The sequence below is a fragment of the Falco naumanni genome, chromosome 7 (assembly GCF_017639655.2).
Source record: "Falco naumanni isolate bFalNau1 chromosome 7, bFalNau1.pat, whole genome shotgun sequence".
In the NCBI taxonomy this organism is placed as follows: domain Eukaryota; kingdom Metazoa; phylum Chordata; class Aves; order Falconiformes; family Falconidae; genus Falco; species Falco naumanni.
In genome coordinates this window covers 51,313,648-51,330,397 of record NC_054060.1, presented here as the reverse complement: position 1 = coordinate 51,330,397, position 16,750 = coordinate 51,313,648, and the positions used below count along the sequence as shown (strand labels likewise).

Below are 16,750 nucleotides of genomic sequence, written 5' to 3'. Positions count from 1 at the left end.
TCTAAACCATCTGTTAAATGTCATCATGCACAAAACGTGTTACAGCACTAGCTCCAGATCCAGGCATTCAGATTCAGTCTGGCTGGGATACTAAATAAAGAGTAGAAAAATCTTGAGCTAACAGAACAAAAATATTAACCTTAATAAAAACGATATGCAATTAATTACCCTGTTCAGAGAAAAGCCAGAAGGGGGTTAGTAGACACGCACCGTGTGCCAAGGCTGACACTAAGCTGTCCAGGGTTTTGCAAAAACAGATTTCAAAAACCCTGTGGAGGACCCAGAGCTGGAACAGCTGATCAGGACTGAGATACCCAGCAAAGAAAAAAAATAGACTTCTTGGAGCACTGGGAAAAATTCTGAATTCCTTGGAGCAAGGTAATGCCACTGCTAGTCTTAAGTATGTGCTCAAAACTATTTGAATCATAAAGCCAAGAACTCAAGGCCTAAAGACGATCACTTTTGTAACAGTTTTATTCAAGTCTGTGTGCTCTAGTGTTGAGACAAGGCCTAGATCAGCATTACACTGTAATACAATAATTTTAGCCATTGAACCAAGCCTGCTTGGCATCCTTGGTTTACAATTTACAGTACATCCAAAAAAAGAGCAAAGAGAAAAGAAATCCCAAAACGCCAACAACTTTCATTAGCTCTTTGCTTCGCTTAAATATTGTTCTATAACATAAAATAATTTAATACAAAAAAGAACTGTAATCCAAATACACATAATACATTGACACAGAACAGAGGAAAGATACAGTAGATTATGCACAAGAGTATTCAGCTGATGTGTTACCTACAGTGAAACAAACTGGACATTAATATAATTTAACTATTTAAGCCCAAGAGGGTCAGAGGCAACAAGTCCAGGTCACAAATAAAGCTTTTAAAAAATAATGCAATCTTCTTTTCCTCTAAGCTTACTGCTGTACAGAAGTTAAAGGAAGGCTCCAACAAATCACTTAATTTGACAACATTTCATCACACAAACAAGAAAAACTTGGTGGCCTCCGTTATTTTACTCAACTCTGGGGTACATTACCATTTGCTAATGTAACTTAATAATGTAACGTAACTGCTTCATTGCAGGTTCTTCGGGCAAAACATACCTTCAGGTGCTACTTCCATAGCAACAGACTTTTGAACATCATGAACAGAAGAGAAGACATACAGAGGTCTCCAAAACCAGACTGAAATACTGAAGCTGTAAGATGAATCCCAGTCCTACAGAGTTTGGAGTTCCTTATGAAGTACCCAACACCCTCCACAGTGATTTTAACACAAGCAGGAACTACCCCATATCTTAAAAGAATAGACATGGAGGCATGATCTTGCACTAATCTACTCACCTGGTTCTTCAGATTTACAACATTGTACCTAGGAAAGTCAGGTCACTGATTTTTGCATCTGGCTTTAAATAGAAGCAGGAGCAGATCCACAATTAATAAGGCAAAAGAAAGAAGTAGCTTATAAAAAGAAGGAGGAAATACATTCTCTGGCTGAGAAATTTTCAGACTTTCAAAGCCACAGAAGAGACATTGTTAAAAGCACAGGTATTTTCCCTGATTTTCCCACCACTGTTGCCCTGCCCACTCCATATAAGCTTCTCAACTTAAGTCAGGCAAAATATCTGGTATTTCCAGCTTGTCCTGAATTCATGACATAAAAATCATACATACCAGCAGAAGGTGCTGTGCCAACAGCTGACAAAACAAGAACCCTAGACCTCCAGTAACAGTGGCGGATGTTGATCACTGCTGAACATGTCAGGTCTGTCTACCAGCCTGGAGGGATGCATTTTTAAAATAAGAAAAAACACCTGAGAAAGGCCTCAGGTTAAACTGCCATTTGCACATACAACCTCCACGAACGGCTTACTGCCCCTTTACAGCTAGCCATCTGCTAATGCAGAAGTTGCTGCTCTTTCTTCCTGTGTTAGAAAGCATTCTCAAAGCTTACCCAGCTTATGGTAAGAATTCGCAGTCAAATAGGCATGGCATGTGCAGTCATGGAAAGGCCACAAGAGTCAGCAATCAAACCAGCGTTCACCCAGATAAATTTACCTTTCCTCAGGTAAACTGACTCTTTACTCTGACAATCAAAGTACAGAGCCTGGTCCTTCACCATCAATCGCTGCAGCACAATCCCCCAGTTTAGACCTTTGCTGATTTGGGGTCTTGTGCATTTTGACCCACAGATAGATACATTCCACTGACTTCAGTGATGTTTAAGTGGATGACGAAGAGCTTTCTTGAATTGAGGCCTCTTCTCTTCTAACGAGAAAGATTACCCTAAATATGAAATTTTACTACTAAGTGGTCTTGGCTTTATGTGGTTTCTTATAACTACCAAATACAGGCACTGGTGCCTACTGACTTTAAGGGGATTTAGATACATTCTACTGAATTTAGCCATCCCCCAAACAGACCTGGGTTGCACAGGAACAGATTTCACTCTCTGCAAACAGCACTGGCCAAACTCAACTGTTCAACTGGCACACACTTATGTTTTCTTCCTCGCCCCGCCAGCTTTACACTTGAAAGTCTAGGATGTCTGGATGTTATGGTTGTCACGGTAACCTTGAAAACAGAGCAATGGTAGAACTGACACACTAATGCCTGCTTGAGATACAGCGTGAAAAGTCAGCTCAGAGGTATCAGCGGCCCTGTTCAGATACAAATGCTAACCTTGCCGACATTGTAAGAGCTGTTCACTGAAGCATGCAAGACAGAGCAAGCCTACTATGAGTATCTAGGCCATCAGTCCACGGTGACAACTCATTTTGTGATACAGACGGGGAGAAAACACATTATCCAAGTTGAGAAGTGGCCACATCCAAGTAACCCAAGTTGAGAAGTGGTCACGTTCACAAATTCCAGAAAAACCCAAGGAAGAAGCTCAGTTCTCCTTCAGATATAGTTAACCTCAAGCAGCTTGGGGTGCAACTGAGCTATGCCAAACAGTAATCAGAGGCCAGGTTTGTTCTGAAACTCAATGCAGAGAAACAAGTACAACGGCTCCCAAAGAACTTGTTAATTTAGATACTGACATCTGCTGTTAGCAGCATTCTTATCAGCGAAGCTTGGAAAAACACCAGCATGCCTTCCTGCTCCATTATAACCTCCACTGTTCAGAGAGCAAGACACAAAAGCATCAGGACACAGCTAAAAAAAATGTTTCTTCTTTCTCAGACCCATATATGTCTCTTCAAGACAAGGAGGTTAACTTTATCCAACCTCAGCATCTGTTCTTGAGAAATGCTTAAACTGGAATAATCAAGAACAGGGAGACTGTATCAATGGCTTTGAAACAGCATATATGAAATGCATTATTCTGGTCTTATTTTGGGGGTTCAGCCAACAACTTTTAAACGCCATGTAGGATCTTGCTAGCTTCCCTGAAAGCTAAAATTTGAGCATGGACAAGATCATAGGAAAGTATTTCTGAATAATGAAGGGCCTTGCCCGTCCCCACCCTGATTATTTTTCAAATAATTTGTTTTAAGCAAATAAAACTTTGGCATTCCTCCTGAGATTTGTTCTAAGCCCCCTTTTTCTAGCTTTGCATCCATCTGACCCACCAGCTACAGACCTAACAGTAGCCTACTTCAAGCTGAGCTTATAAATCCACAACACTATACACTAAAAATATGTCACGGTTTCTTAACATGAGCTACATTGGGCTGCCTGCACATTATTAGCATCCAGATACAGTATAGACTGTATTAGGATCTGATACGTTAGGAAAACAATACTGCAAATACAAGGAAACAATTGGGATTGTGTGTAGGTCCACTTTAAGAGCACATGAGATTATTTAAAAAAAAAAAAATCATCTGTTTTCAAAAAACAGACCTTCACTTCTAAAAGCAGTAGTGACCAATACAAAATCACCACCTTTTGGTCTGTGGACAATCAGCTCTTCCACAGGTCAGAAACCATCAAAAATAATGCCCTGCCTTGTCATTTCTTATTTATTTTGGAAACATACATATTAAAAACAAGTATAATCTTAACTTATAAAACAGAATTGCTGGTTTTATTTTTCCATCAGGAATCTGTATGTCAAAGAGCCAAATGTAAGTGTTTGCCTCTGTCTTCCCATCATTCCAGCCTCAACTGCCTACCTAGAGTAATTCTTACTGAAGTCATGCTTTCTTCCCATTCCATCTCTACGAATGAGGTAGCTCAGGGTAAAATAAAACCAATCCAACCAGAAATTAAGTAATTACACATTCCTCATTTTTTTCTTTAGGACCTAACTTACCTGTGATGCCAAGAGATTACCATGCAGCTAGTATCCCTCTGTCCTCTGACTGCTTATTACATTAAGAAGGATAATTTCACTTTTTTATTCGCTATTGCCTGTCAACCTCTGCTTGCACTTCTCCCAGCTGTGTGTTATGCTTTTAGCCTGGAAACATTTTAAGTCAAAGCACACCTAAAACATGTATTGGTTTCTGTCTTATGCCCCCAAGCACTATCGTTAACAAGAATTAATAAATGATAAAGATGGGATAGAGGCAGAGAGATAAGGAGAGCCAGTGATAGCGCACTTCATTCCTCAGGGGTGTACACACATCGGTAAAAGGGAGGATGCAAAATGTTTACTGTGCTGGTATTTGGCCTGATGTGTGAAGAACACTACAGTACTGAAAGCTACAACCAGGAGTTCCCTCCAAAAAACAACCTCAGGCCCTAGCAAGGAGGCATGTGAGATGGAAGGCACCTAGGAATACATGATGCATCTAACAAATATATATATATATTTTACAGGCTTAGAAAAACATAAAATCAACAAAATCCCAAAAACTCCAAGAAGCCATTCTCAGTCGGAAAATTATGTTCCTGGTCATTTAGAATCAAAGAAAGAAAAGATTTTTTTTTTTCACTCATGTACAGAAGGAGATGAAATGCATTTCTTGTATACAAACACTGATGAAATGCTTAAGACTTTCCAGCTGCAAAAAGACTTGTGATTCTTCCTAGAGAGAAATAATTCTGGTAGCTACATCAGATTCACCACCCTGTCACCAGTGGCAAATTACCTTTCAGTCAAGCACACGTACCTCTTAGCCTGTGAATTACTGTTTTTAACACACAAAAATAAAGCTGATGTAGGTAATTTCAGAAACTCTATTCAACTCTGACCAATGGCAAAGCTGCCTAAAAAAGCTGAGCATGAGAAAAAACAAAAGCAAATGCACATTTAAACTGCAGCATCTGATTTTCTACTAGTGTGTTCAATAGAAGGAGCAGGAGAATAAATCATAAATGCATTTCCATACTATCTCACAAAACTGTGTAAGTAGGGCTGAGGAAACAATAAACGTAAGTTCTTCTTGAGACTCTTGTTTGTTAATCATACAAAAAAAAATCTAAACCACAAACTGGACTGGAAAAAGAGAAAAAAGACAGACATTTGGTTAAAAGATCCTTTCTGTCCAGCTAGATACAATACCACTGGCTGTGCAAACCACCATATTTTAGTCTTAAAATAGGAAACTTCACAGAAAAACACAGGAAGGCATTCTTTCCTAAAAATATCTTAATTATATGATCAACGAAAGGTTTATGAAGTCTGAATGGTATTCTCTGTGACAGCATGAGGATGTTTTGGTTCTCTTTGTACATACATGTTATATTTATTTGTTTGTAATTATGTTTTAACACATGTCTATCCTCTCGCTCTTGATGTCCAGTTTTACCCAAATTATAGCCTTAAGTGAGTTATACATATGGAAGCTATGAAACTGTTCTGCAGCAACAGGAAAAGGATCAGAAATCTTCATTTGCAAACACAGGCATCCTTGTTTCATACTAAAAAAAGTGAAGCCAAAAGGAGGAGCCGTATCACTGTGCAAGACACAAGCCTCCTTATTTGCCAGAGTTGGTAAGAGTTTATGAGAGTATTTCCAAAATGCATGGAAAAGTTTATAAAGCAATAAGCACTTTTTCCAAGAAGAAAGGTTTCAAAAAACCCAGAAGAAACACACACATTAATATTAGCTTAAAATTTCTTACAAAAGTAACAGGCTATCATTTCATTTTGGGATACAGTATTAGGTTTGGTTCCATACATCTAATGGGACCCCAGCTCCCATACCATCCCACAGAGATGAATTAAGTTTCAAATAAAAGTTAAGCTCAAGATAGAAAAGTGACTCAGGATGGGAGGCTTCCTGTTATTTTGTTTGACAGGACACTCCGGATGGCAAAGACCTTTCTTTACTTGCCCATTACTGCCTCACCTCCAGCCAAATGAGAGGTAGCCAGTTTCATGACAAACAGAAGCAACATCTTTATGCAGTACTGTCCATAAAGTCGTAAAATAACAGCATGCTATGAAGAGGAAGGCAACTACTCCCATTCCTAGAGGTACAGAAAAATAGTTCAACATAAAAGCATGCCAAACCAGCCCAGGTTTTTCCACATCAGTGATGAAAAATTCACTTTGTAAATACTCATTCTGTTAGAAAACCATTACAAAAAGAGTATTTTCACTGAGGTTCCCTGCCCTATACTGAACATCAACCCACTGCAAAAATAATTTAAAGGAGAAAAAACCCTACAAAACCTTAATTTGTACCTTTGGAAAGGATTGGAAAGAGGTAAGACCTACTTTGCTGGCGAAACAGAGCATTGCGCAGTCCACAGGAAGCAACAGTATTACGAAAATAAAAATAATCTGTTACTATTATCAACTTAGTTTTGACACAAAAGCTTTCTTTACTTGTCCCACACTCAATTTCTGTGAAACCAGCCAAAATTTATTAAAAAGAATTGTCATTTTTTGCACTGGTTGCTACATCTATGCTTTCCCCCCAGTTTTACAGGAAAAACAAACAGGCTCCAAGGATAGCATATTTTGAAGGGCTGGCAAACTTGTTTCCGTTTCCTAAATCAGTACATCAGTTACATAAATTAGTGACACACATTGCCAGCTGACTAAAAGGAAATACATATGTATTTCCAGACCAGAAAAACTTATCTCTGCAATATTACTACTATAACTATCCGTTAAAAATTTGTCATTTCCTCTTTGTGAGCCCTGTAATTACTTTAACAGAGTTTATCCCATTCTTCTGTCATTATGTTTTAGACTGCTCAGTAATTCTGTGCTCTCCTGTTACCTGTTTCTCATTTTCTCAGAGAAAAAGTGTAACTTATTCAGATATTTAGGAAATAATACATTTATTAAAAATTTTTTATAGCAAGATTTTCACCATCTTCTTCAAAAACACTGCTAGAAAGTTATGTCAATCAACAATATTCTGAAACTTTTGTCTCCCTGACAAATGGAAATACTAGTAACTAGTAGAACAAAAGATTTGTGAGCTGACAGACTTCTATCTTCTCAGTATCTAGCGGACTACAGTCAAGCACTCCTTTGGAGATTTGGAGGACCTAAGCTCCCACAACTGGGAAGGAAAAAACTCAACAGATTAAGGAAGTAGAGAAATCAAGCCAGGATGGGATAGATGGATACAGGGAGAGTTATGAGCTAGCTTAAACGTGCACACAGCCTCTGGGCCTCAGGACACCAGCTGCAACAGCTTTTGGGATGCAGAAAGTAGAACACCTGACAACTCTTTGCCTTGAGAGCCCCCTCCACCTGTCAGAGAATACCCCACCACCTGCTAAAGCAAATAGATTTGTTTCTACAACAAACTCTTGCCTGATACCTCAGGTTAGCCACAGGGCTCCTACCTAGAAGACAGTTACAGGCTGATGTTCAAAGGCTACCTCATTTTCTTTCAAATGCTAGATTCAATGAAGATAATTGCATCCAAGTAATGTTTAAAAAAAAAAAAAATCAACCAACAAAAAAACCACAAACACACTCCAAACATCATACTTTTACCTAGTCTTTCTAGCAGCTTTGTAATAGAGAACATCTACATTGGAAACCCTGATCTGGGTCCTTGAATCCTTGTTATCTGTCCTGCCCAGTTCCTTTAATGCAGCAACATCCATTTGGTGTTAGGGAAGATGCTCTTCAGAGCAAAATACCTCTAACAGGTCAGCTACACACCACTTTCACCAAACGGTTATCTAAAAAGGGAAGGAGGAAGGGGTTTTGAGACTTCATCCTCAACTTTCCTAAGTAAAAGAGGTGACAGAACAACTTGCCTCTACAGCTGCCTTGCCTGCTGGGAACTTGACAGAAACCTTACGGTTCAATTGGTGAAAGCAACTGGCCAACTATCAAAGTTTAGTGGATGAAGTTAAAACAGTGTGACCTAGAAAGGTAACCTCGCATTCCATGCAAGTAAACGGATTTAAGAGATTTCTGTTTGAATGGAGCTATTCCAGGTGACATCTTTGCAGTGTAGATGATGCTACTTATGACGTTTGTAAGGATACTTTTTAGATAGAAAACATTACATTTCAGAACAGCTGATGCAGTTTTGTATGAGACTTTTTTAAATGGTAAGGGAGGCTACGAAAAACTATAGTTTTAATCTCCTGCTTTTAAGTCCCTATGACACAACCTCTGATTAGGCTTTCCTTGAGCTTGTTTCTACAGCACAATCAAAATTAAGCATTTGTTGGGTGGGTTTTGCCTTTTTTTAAAGTCTTTGGATCACAAGATAAGTTTTCAGAAATGGAAAGCAAAGAGATGGACACTTAAGATATCAATAATGCTAAAGGTCTACATTTAACGGAAGTGTCAGTAATGTAAGTTTTCTTTTTAAAGTATCTTAGCCCTACATCAGAATACCTTGCCTACAAAGTCAATAGTCCATCCAGGTTCAGCAGATAGTGTAGCACCATTAAGGATAGCTCTGGAGTACTCAAGGGGAAGGCAGCAAAAAGTATTTCTGCCATTTAAATATGTTTCATGGAATGTGATAAAAAGAAATGTGTGACCTTTCTACACAAAAACATACTGTAACTGCTTGAAAAAATGGGTGCACTTGACTAATGGCAACATGCTGGTTTTAGCCCTCAAACAGAATTAAAAATCTTTAAGTACAGTACTTCCCCACACATGCTGGTTTTTAACATCAGGTTACAAACACCTAAACACACAGGTTCTCTGCGCTGACAGCTGCAAGAAAGTATTCAGCTACACTGCCCTCACACAGGTTGAGCACTGTATTGGCAGCAGTCAAATCAGTTATCTGTACCCAAATGGTCAGCAGATTAACAAAATGAGCAAGCAGATACGCTGAACCCTGCAATAAAGCAGACTACCCTGCTACACTCATATAAAGACCACATCCCTTATTTGTAATGCCGAAACCGGGGAAGAGTGAAGATCTCATTAAAGCCAGTAAGGTATATCTGCAGAGGCACAGACACACTTGTAGCCTCTGTACAAAAAACTGTGAGCACAGGCACACCCTATTTGTGTGACTTCCTCCTTCAAGACAGGGGTCTGTTCTAGCTCCAGAGTTAGGAGTTTTTACATATTTGAACAAGAATAAAGTTTTACAAGTCTATAGTGCCTTTCACTCACTCTATACCTATTTCATGTCCCAGTCCCTCCCACTGTGAGGTAGGTATTATTCCTATTATTTACAGATGGGGAAATTCAGGCACAGAGGTTACATTATTTGCCGAAGGTCACACAGTGAGTCAGTGACAAAATAAAACAGAATCCAGATGTTCCGATTCCAGTTTGCACAATCCAACTACTCACAAGCCTCTATTTCAAAAAGAGCCTTAAACAAGCATCAGTGTGCATAAAAACAGTCTTGAGTTTCAAGAGCCACTCCTAAAAAGCAAAAGAAAGGAGAAAAAAACAGGAAAGAAAAGAAAAGAAAAAAAAAAAGAGGTACACATAACTTACTTCTGCAAGTCAACCCAACTTTAAAGAAAGGCTTCCTGCTAATCCCCTTCCCAAAGCTAAGGCAGCTTGACTATGAGTCTGGGATACAAGGGGCAGGAAAAGGAAGCCGATGGAACCAAAGTTTGAAACAAAAAAACAAGCTAGAGTAAACAGCCATATCATATGTCTTCATCTTTTTGAAAGCACAGGGTCATAGAAACACAGGGCCAAGAGGGACCTCGAGATCACTGAAGTCCATCCAACCTGCCTTGAAGCCAGGATCAACTACACCTGCTTGTTCCCAACAGTCTAGTTAGTCTGTTCTCAAGGACCTCCATCAGTGGAGATGCCATGCCCTTCCTCTGCAATCCGTTCCACCTTGCACTATCACATGAGCAAAAGAGGACAAGTGATTCTAACATATCTACTTCTGCTCCTTCAGTGGGGGGGGCACCGTGATTCCCAGGTCTATCTAATGATCTGAATACATTTCAGAGAAGGTAGTCTCCAGATATTTACTTGTTTCTGTCCTGGATTCCTTGGGAAAACATCAAACACTGGTGTCTGCTGTAGTGTAACATTTGAGTTCTGAAAATACTGATTAATACCAGGATAGATATCATACTTACTGCAAGTGCCAAATCCTACAAGGTCAGTTACAAAGACTTTGATATGATAATTTTAGCTCATTGCAGATTCAAACTGCAGTAAGAGGGCAGGGAAGACTACAGAAAAAAAAACCCACAGCAAAAGTCAGCAGCTCAGAGTTGTCAAGTTTCATTCAACTGCAGATAAAAATCAGGCAGTTGAACACATCTTCAGCAGAGGCAGCACCATATGATCTCTGTAGCATCCCTCCATCTCATCTGTCTTCAAAGTGCATTCTCAGTGCAAAAAGTAGGATTGAATTTAGAGGGGCTTGCTGTCCCCAGTGGATTTCATACTAAGACCAGAATTCTTGCTTGAGTTCATATGCTGCAGCTTTGTGTGTGTTAAGTTCACTTCTGCATAGCGGAATGGTGCTGTCCTGGCTCTGCCCCTCAGCATCTATGTCCAACAGTGTCCGCTCCTCTACAGGAAGACCCACCTGGAAAGGAAGCAGTGCAGGCAGTCCAGGTCTCTCTTCTACAGTGCTGCTGCTACTAGCAAAACAAGAGTCCAGATTGCTTGGAGTATCAGTACTTGAACTGTTGGCAGAAGATTCACCCTTGGCATTGCTGGGTGACACAAACCACCAGGGATCAAGCCGCTGCCGGCTGGCTGCAGGACGTGGCCGGGGCAGGAACTCCAATGTCTTGGGTCTTTCCAGTGTGGGGTCCTGCTGTGCATTCCATCGTCTCGGGGCTGGAGGAAAAACAAGGTTGGGGTCTGGCAGGCGAGGGACCTCATTGGGATCTCTACTTGGACTAGGTGTTTTTAATACACCTACCCAAAACAGAGAATGTAAGAGAAGAGGGAAACATGTTAGATGTCACTGCCAAATGGTTCCAACAGATCTTAGTTTATTGTACACCGCGAAAACATTTTCAAAGCAGAAAGCCTCCATTCAGAATATACATACTCCGTATCTTCAAGACTACACCAGAATAACTGGCTTCTTTATCCCTACACTGTCCTCAACACGCTGCAAGACACCTGTTTCACTGATCTAGCATAAGCAGGCAGCTTTGTTCATTCTCTCATTTGCTTTCTTCAGTTTTCAGACTGGAGAGCATGCATTTGACCTCCTACCAGAGGTGAGGACTCTCCAGATCCTTTGGAGGGAACAATACCCATTAACAGCTTGAATGGATCAGGGAGACACTTGCACAGCAGGATACAACACCTGTTCACAGTGAGCAGGACCAACCTTCTAGAAGAGCCATTTAAGACTACCTACTGTGGACAATTCCTGATTTGTTTTCATTTAGACGTGAGGGCTGGTGTTTTGGTGGGTTTGGGTTTTGGGTTTTTTTACTAATAAACACAACATAACTTTTAAATTTTCATGAATACCATTTTAATTAGTATTCTCAGCTGCATTAACCCACATTTTACTGCAGACTGCCATTCAAGAGACAACCTCACATTTTGTGTTACCATTGGGAGAAGTCTAATTAAATCAGATTCTGATTATTATTCTAGTCCTTTTTTTCCCCTCTGAATTACTAGGGCAAGAAAACAGGAAAGCATTTTCTAAGTTAAAGTCACAGCCACTCCTAAAGACTGCATTAGTGAGAACACTACCTACATAGGAAGGTCCCTCTTGCTTGCAAGGGACTAAGAGCAACAGTAGCACAACCCCAAACTGCTTTAGAGATCCAGTCTTCACTGCCTTAAAAATCAGAATTTACTTTGAAAGTGTAACAGCAATACAAACAAGTGTATAAAGGCAATGGAGATGGAAACGGGAAGAACTGCTAAAAATGCATAATACTTGTACTTTGATACCATCATTGTCTAAGAAACAACAATATGCTCTGCCTCACAGCACAGGGGAGCAGAAGGGGTTCCTTAGTGCAGAGATGCCGGAACAGAGGCCATTACTGCATTATTCTGTTCATTATTCATGTAAGACAGCATCCATAAGCTCTTCTTGTGGGCTGGCTGTCACAATGGATGCTGTATAAGCAACACGCTTACCTCCTAACAAGTAATTATACTGTTTGGGTCTTTATTCTGAAGAGGAAAAGGAAGATGGCTGAAAACCTACCTGCTCCCAGTGCTCCAGTTAAACAGCTACTGGAAGGGCATCCACTGGTTGGGCACCCATTGACAACTAGTCCACTCCCTTTGATGGCCCCATCAGAAGGTGTGCGCCTGTGCCCGCTTTGCTGGGTGTGGGAAGAGACCGTCACATGTGTGGGAGTCAGGGACTGGTTGGGGTCTTGTTTGAACCTCTCAATCTGGACATTGACTAGTGGGTTGGTAACGGCTGGCAAGGGAGCCTTGACTGTCACTGGGCTGACAGGCATTTCGTACACCACAATCTCATCACTGTCTGAGCGCAGCAGGGACCGGGTGGAATTACATTCGGAAATGGAAGACAGGGAAAGAAGGGTGAGGGATGTGGATGGTTCGCCTAGCAACAACATGGGATCCTCCTTCTTGAAGATCTTTCGTGAAGGTGGACTAGTGCTCCTGCGTGGGCGTCCAGCTCGCTGGAAAATGCTGTCACGCTTCTTCTTCTCTTCCTTGGGTGCCTCTGGCTCCTCCTCAATCAGCAGCTGACACTTCCCAGCTTCTAACAGGTCAAACCCCAGGCCTGCAGCAGCTAGCACAGCTCCACAGCCAAGCAATGCAACCTCACATCGTTTGTGGTGGGAGCCACTACGTTTGAGGCTGTTGGTGGGTGTCAGCTGTGGGGTACTAGTAGCAGAGTTCACAGGGGTGGACTCCTCATTGGCATCACTAGAAGGACCATCCCAGTCATCATTCTTCTGAAATGGGATGCAGAGGTATGACTGATTGTGCCCAGGTGAAGGGTGCACTTTGCCCTCCCCATTAAGACATTCACTGTCTTCATCATCTGGAAAGCAAATGAAAACAGACTTTGCATGGATGTAACATTTTCACCGGCAAATTTCACTCTCTTACAAGTACACATGAAAATAAGCTTCTCCTCAGAAGACGCAACTGTCCTTATCGCAAGCATCATTCACCAGCTGTCAAATACTCACAGGTTATTGTCTCCAAAGCAGATAGGCTGGGACAAGTAACCGGAAACACTATCAAAGTGGAAGGAATTAGTGACACATTAATCTATTTGGGATCACTTGCAGAACAGCATTTCAGAAGCCATCTACAACTCGTTTACTTCTAGAGTAAATTTCTATGTTTGAGAGAGAGGAGCAAGAGGTAGGAAAATTATAAGGTTCTCTCCTTGCAAGTGAAGGTGTAACCATGCTGCATATCTAAATATCATTAACAGGAAAGGAGCTGAGAAGTAGCATGGAGCTAGAGGGGAATTAAGAGCAACCTGCTAGTTTGACAGATAAGAAGCACAAGCAGAGAGGTCAACAAAAAGAAAATCCAGAAGTAGAAAGTAGTTACTTCAAAGAATAAAAGAAAAATGGATAGCACCAAAATGAAAACATTGCTGAAAGGTACCAGGCGAAGGTCAGGAAAGGAGAGGTTCATTCAAATGCAAATGAAAGTGGGGATGAGAATACAAAGTCCAGAAAATTCCTTTACCCATCTCTGCTAAGCTGGTGAATCCTGGAAAAGCAGGTGCAGTTCTCTGGATCTTCCCAAGGTTTGGTGCACTGGATGACCACTGTTTGTATCCTTCTACCAGAGCTTTCAGACTGAAATAGTAGAAAGATGGGAGAAAATGTACTATGCTCACAACCAGTTTTCATTCCCCGCTTCTATATTCTCTGTTGCTTTACTCAGGGTGTGCATGTGTCCATCTTAATTACATAGATCTGAAGTCCTCCCATAGTGAGACATTTTGCAACATCTTTACAGCACCTTAAAATACAAAAAAAGTAACAAGTCCCTCCCTTGTTTGTTACACCATGCCAATGAAAAGACCTCTGCTGATAACCAACAGCTATGAATGCAGAATAATAGGAAGCACCACTACAAAAAAATCAGATGAAACATTTTTCTTTTTAAAACAAGGCAGGTAAGTGCTCAGAAGGAAGAGGGGGAAAATACCTCCAAAAAACATTTCCATATGAAATACAAATGAAAGTTAAAGATCACTCATTAGGACACTAATATGCTAAAGACACTGTAACAGCAAAGTCATGCCTCTGTATTATAAACCTCAATATCACTCCTCTAAAGAAAACACTGCATTGAAGTAGAGAGAGTTAAAAGCACAAGTTCTGGACTATGGAAAAACAGGTGAATCGTGTCACTGTTTCTTTTACTTATAGACAAAAAAACCACCCAAAACCCTCAAAAACAAACAAGTAAAAAACCCCAAACCAAATTCCTACTTCAATGTCACCTGCAGTTAAAGGTATGTCACTAGGCAACTGAGCTTATTAGTAGTCCCTATTCATAGGTATTTATTACACCATCATCGTATCTGTTCCCTGCAGTATTTTCACATCATAAACAACTTTAGGAAGCAGCACAACTTTGACATATCAACACTCAGCAAAGTTTTATTGTTCAGTTATCAGTATAATCTGAACTGGGAGATGTCTGGTGCCTTTCTCCAAACTCCAACATGAAACACAGTGTCAGTGAAAAGCTAACATACACTTATGTTAGACAAAAATTGAATGAACGGAGTAAAAAGATCTGTGGATAGGCTGAACAATCTCAACTGGGAACACAAGACCATTGACTTGTTATTGAGAGAACACAAAATTTAGGAGATGAGACATCTTCCAGCTCTGTTACTAACTTGAACTGCTCTTTGGTAAGACACATAATTCACTAGAATCCTTTCCTTACAGAGAAAGAAGGGTACAAGCATATAGAAGTTCTCTCTCATGATTCTTATTTTCCACCAGAATCACTCCACATTTCTAAGATGGCTTCCATTGCAGGATTCCAAAGTTTTTAATTATACCAGGGTTCTTTTGCCATGGTATGTATTTTTCTTCTATTCTCTACCTAACTGGGATGCCCTTCTTGTCAGAAAACTATGTTGCTATAGCAGGGTCTAAACTTGATTCAGCACATGTTCAGCTGGTCGATGACAGTGCTATAGGTGTTACACTGGAAACGTCCTCTGCAGCTCTCAGCTGTCTGGGAAGTCCATCATTTTCCCCCCGCTGATGATTCTGGCACACGTAGTACCCTGCTATGAACTTGAATCCAGACAGCATAGTGCTGAATGCTACTTGTCAAGACAGACAACCACATGGCCACATGGTTTTACAACAGAGATGCAATTCAGTGTCTGGGTCTGTTCTGATTTTCTCCCTCCATACTAGACTATGCTATGTAACACAACCCACCAAATAATATATGTTGTATCTACATCACCCGTGTGTACAACATGCATAGTTAGGATAAATGCTATAAATAGAGCAGCATATTAAGAGAAAGATGGCGAGTGAAAACGAACGATGTTAGCAGTGTGATCACCTCCAAAAGCAATGTCAAAGCTCCTACAATACAGGTAGACAACTGCTGAGGAAGAGGAGATTTCCATGGAGCTGGGAAAACACATACTCTGTTCTCTGTATGCAGAGACAGCAAAGCTGTAAGTGATAGGCAGCAATAATCTTCATTTTAACGTGAGGGCTATCTAAAGGGTCTTGGGAATTGCCCTTTACTGTACAGCAGGAAACATCAACTTAGCTTGTTTCCTTATGCCTTCTCAAAGCAATCTTCCCTTGCAAAAAACAGACTGAAGATTTGCTGTTACTGACAAAGTGCAGCTCAATCTGGAAAGATAAATAGCTACCAGAATAAATTCAAGGTCTGCTACATTTGCCTCAAGGTTGTAAAAATCTTCATCCTTCCCTTTTATTTTGCACTCCTCCTCTCTCTCCCCTCTAGATTACAACTTGTCCAGAGGATAGCTGCACATCTTCTATAGTAGTGTGCATTTGAAAACAATTCAAACATGCTGACTTAAGAGTACATTCCTACTACAGCAGTATTCTCTGTTACTGCTCCAAAGAAAGAGCAACTCAAATGATTTGCAAGCACTACCAGCAAAACTACCTAGTTCAGTCACCAGCAAGACAACTCAGGAACCTAAAGACTTCTTACCTGTAATTTATTCAAATTTAATAACAGGAAGGTTATTACTCTGTCTGTTGTATTGAGTTACTTTTCCCAGTAGAAAAAGACAACGGAGATCAAAAGCACCTCTCTTTAGGAGTGACAAGGTGACAATGCTTATTTGCTCAGCAAATTGCAAAAAACTTCCCTACAACTCCAAAATGGCATCTCTAGCATCTTAATACCATTCTGTAACACCATGTTGAAGCATGAATACAATACCAGTATGAATAAAAAGTGCCTGTTCCCAGGCTCACCCCTGTTTAGCTTGCAAGATTTTAAAACTGTGAAAGGA

At 40.5% G+C, this 16,750-nt stretch overlaps 1 protein-coding gene across 3 annotated transcripts in view; it reads right to left on the bottom strand.

Annotated features, from left to right (window-relative positions):
• Positions 1 to 456: 456 nt before the first annotated feature.
• Positions 457 to 16,750, bottom strand: part of MAP3K9 (mitogen-activated protein kinase kinase kinase 9) — a 62,493-nt gene continuing 46,199 nt past the window's right edge. For 2 of the 3 annotated variants that reach the window (XM_040600604.1, XM_040600606.1), the window contains 3 exons: positions 13,951 to 14,063; positions 12,470 to 13,285; positions 457 to 11,202 (listed from right to left, as the gene is read on the bottom strand). In XM_040600604.1, coding sequence (XP_040456538.1) covers positions 10,721 to 11,202; positions 12,470 to 13,285; positions 13,951 to 14,063 — 1,411 coding nt within the window. In that variant the 3' untranslated portion in view covers positions 457 to 10,720. The remainder of the gene's footprint in view (positions 11,203 to 12,469; positions 13,286 to 13,950; positions 14,064 to 16,750) is intronic. The other variant, XM_040600605.1, reaches the window with a different exon arrangement.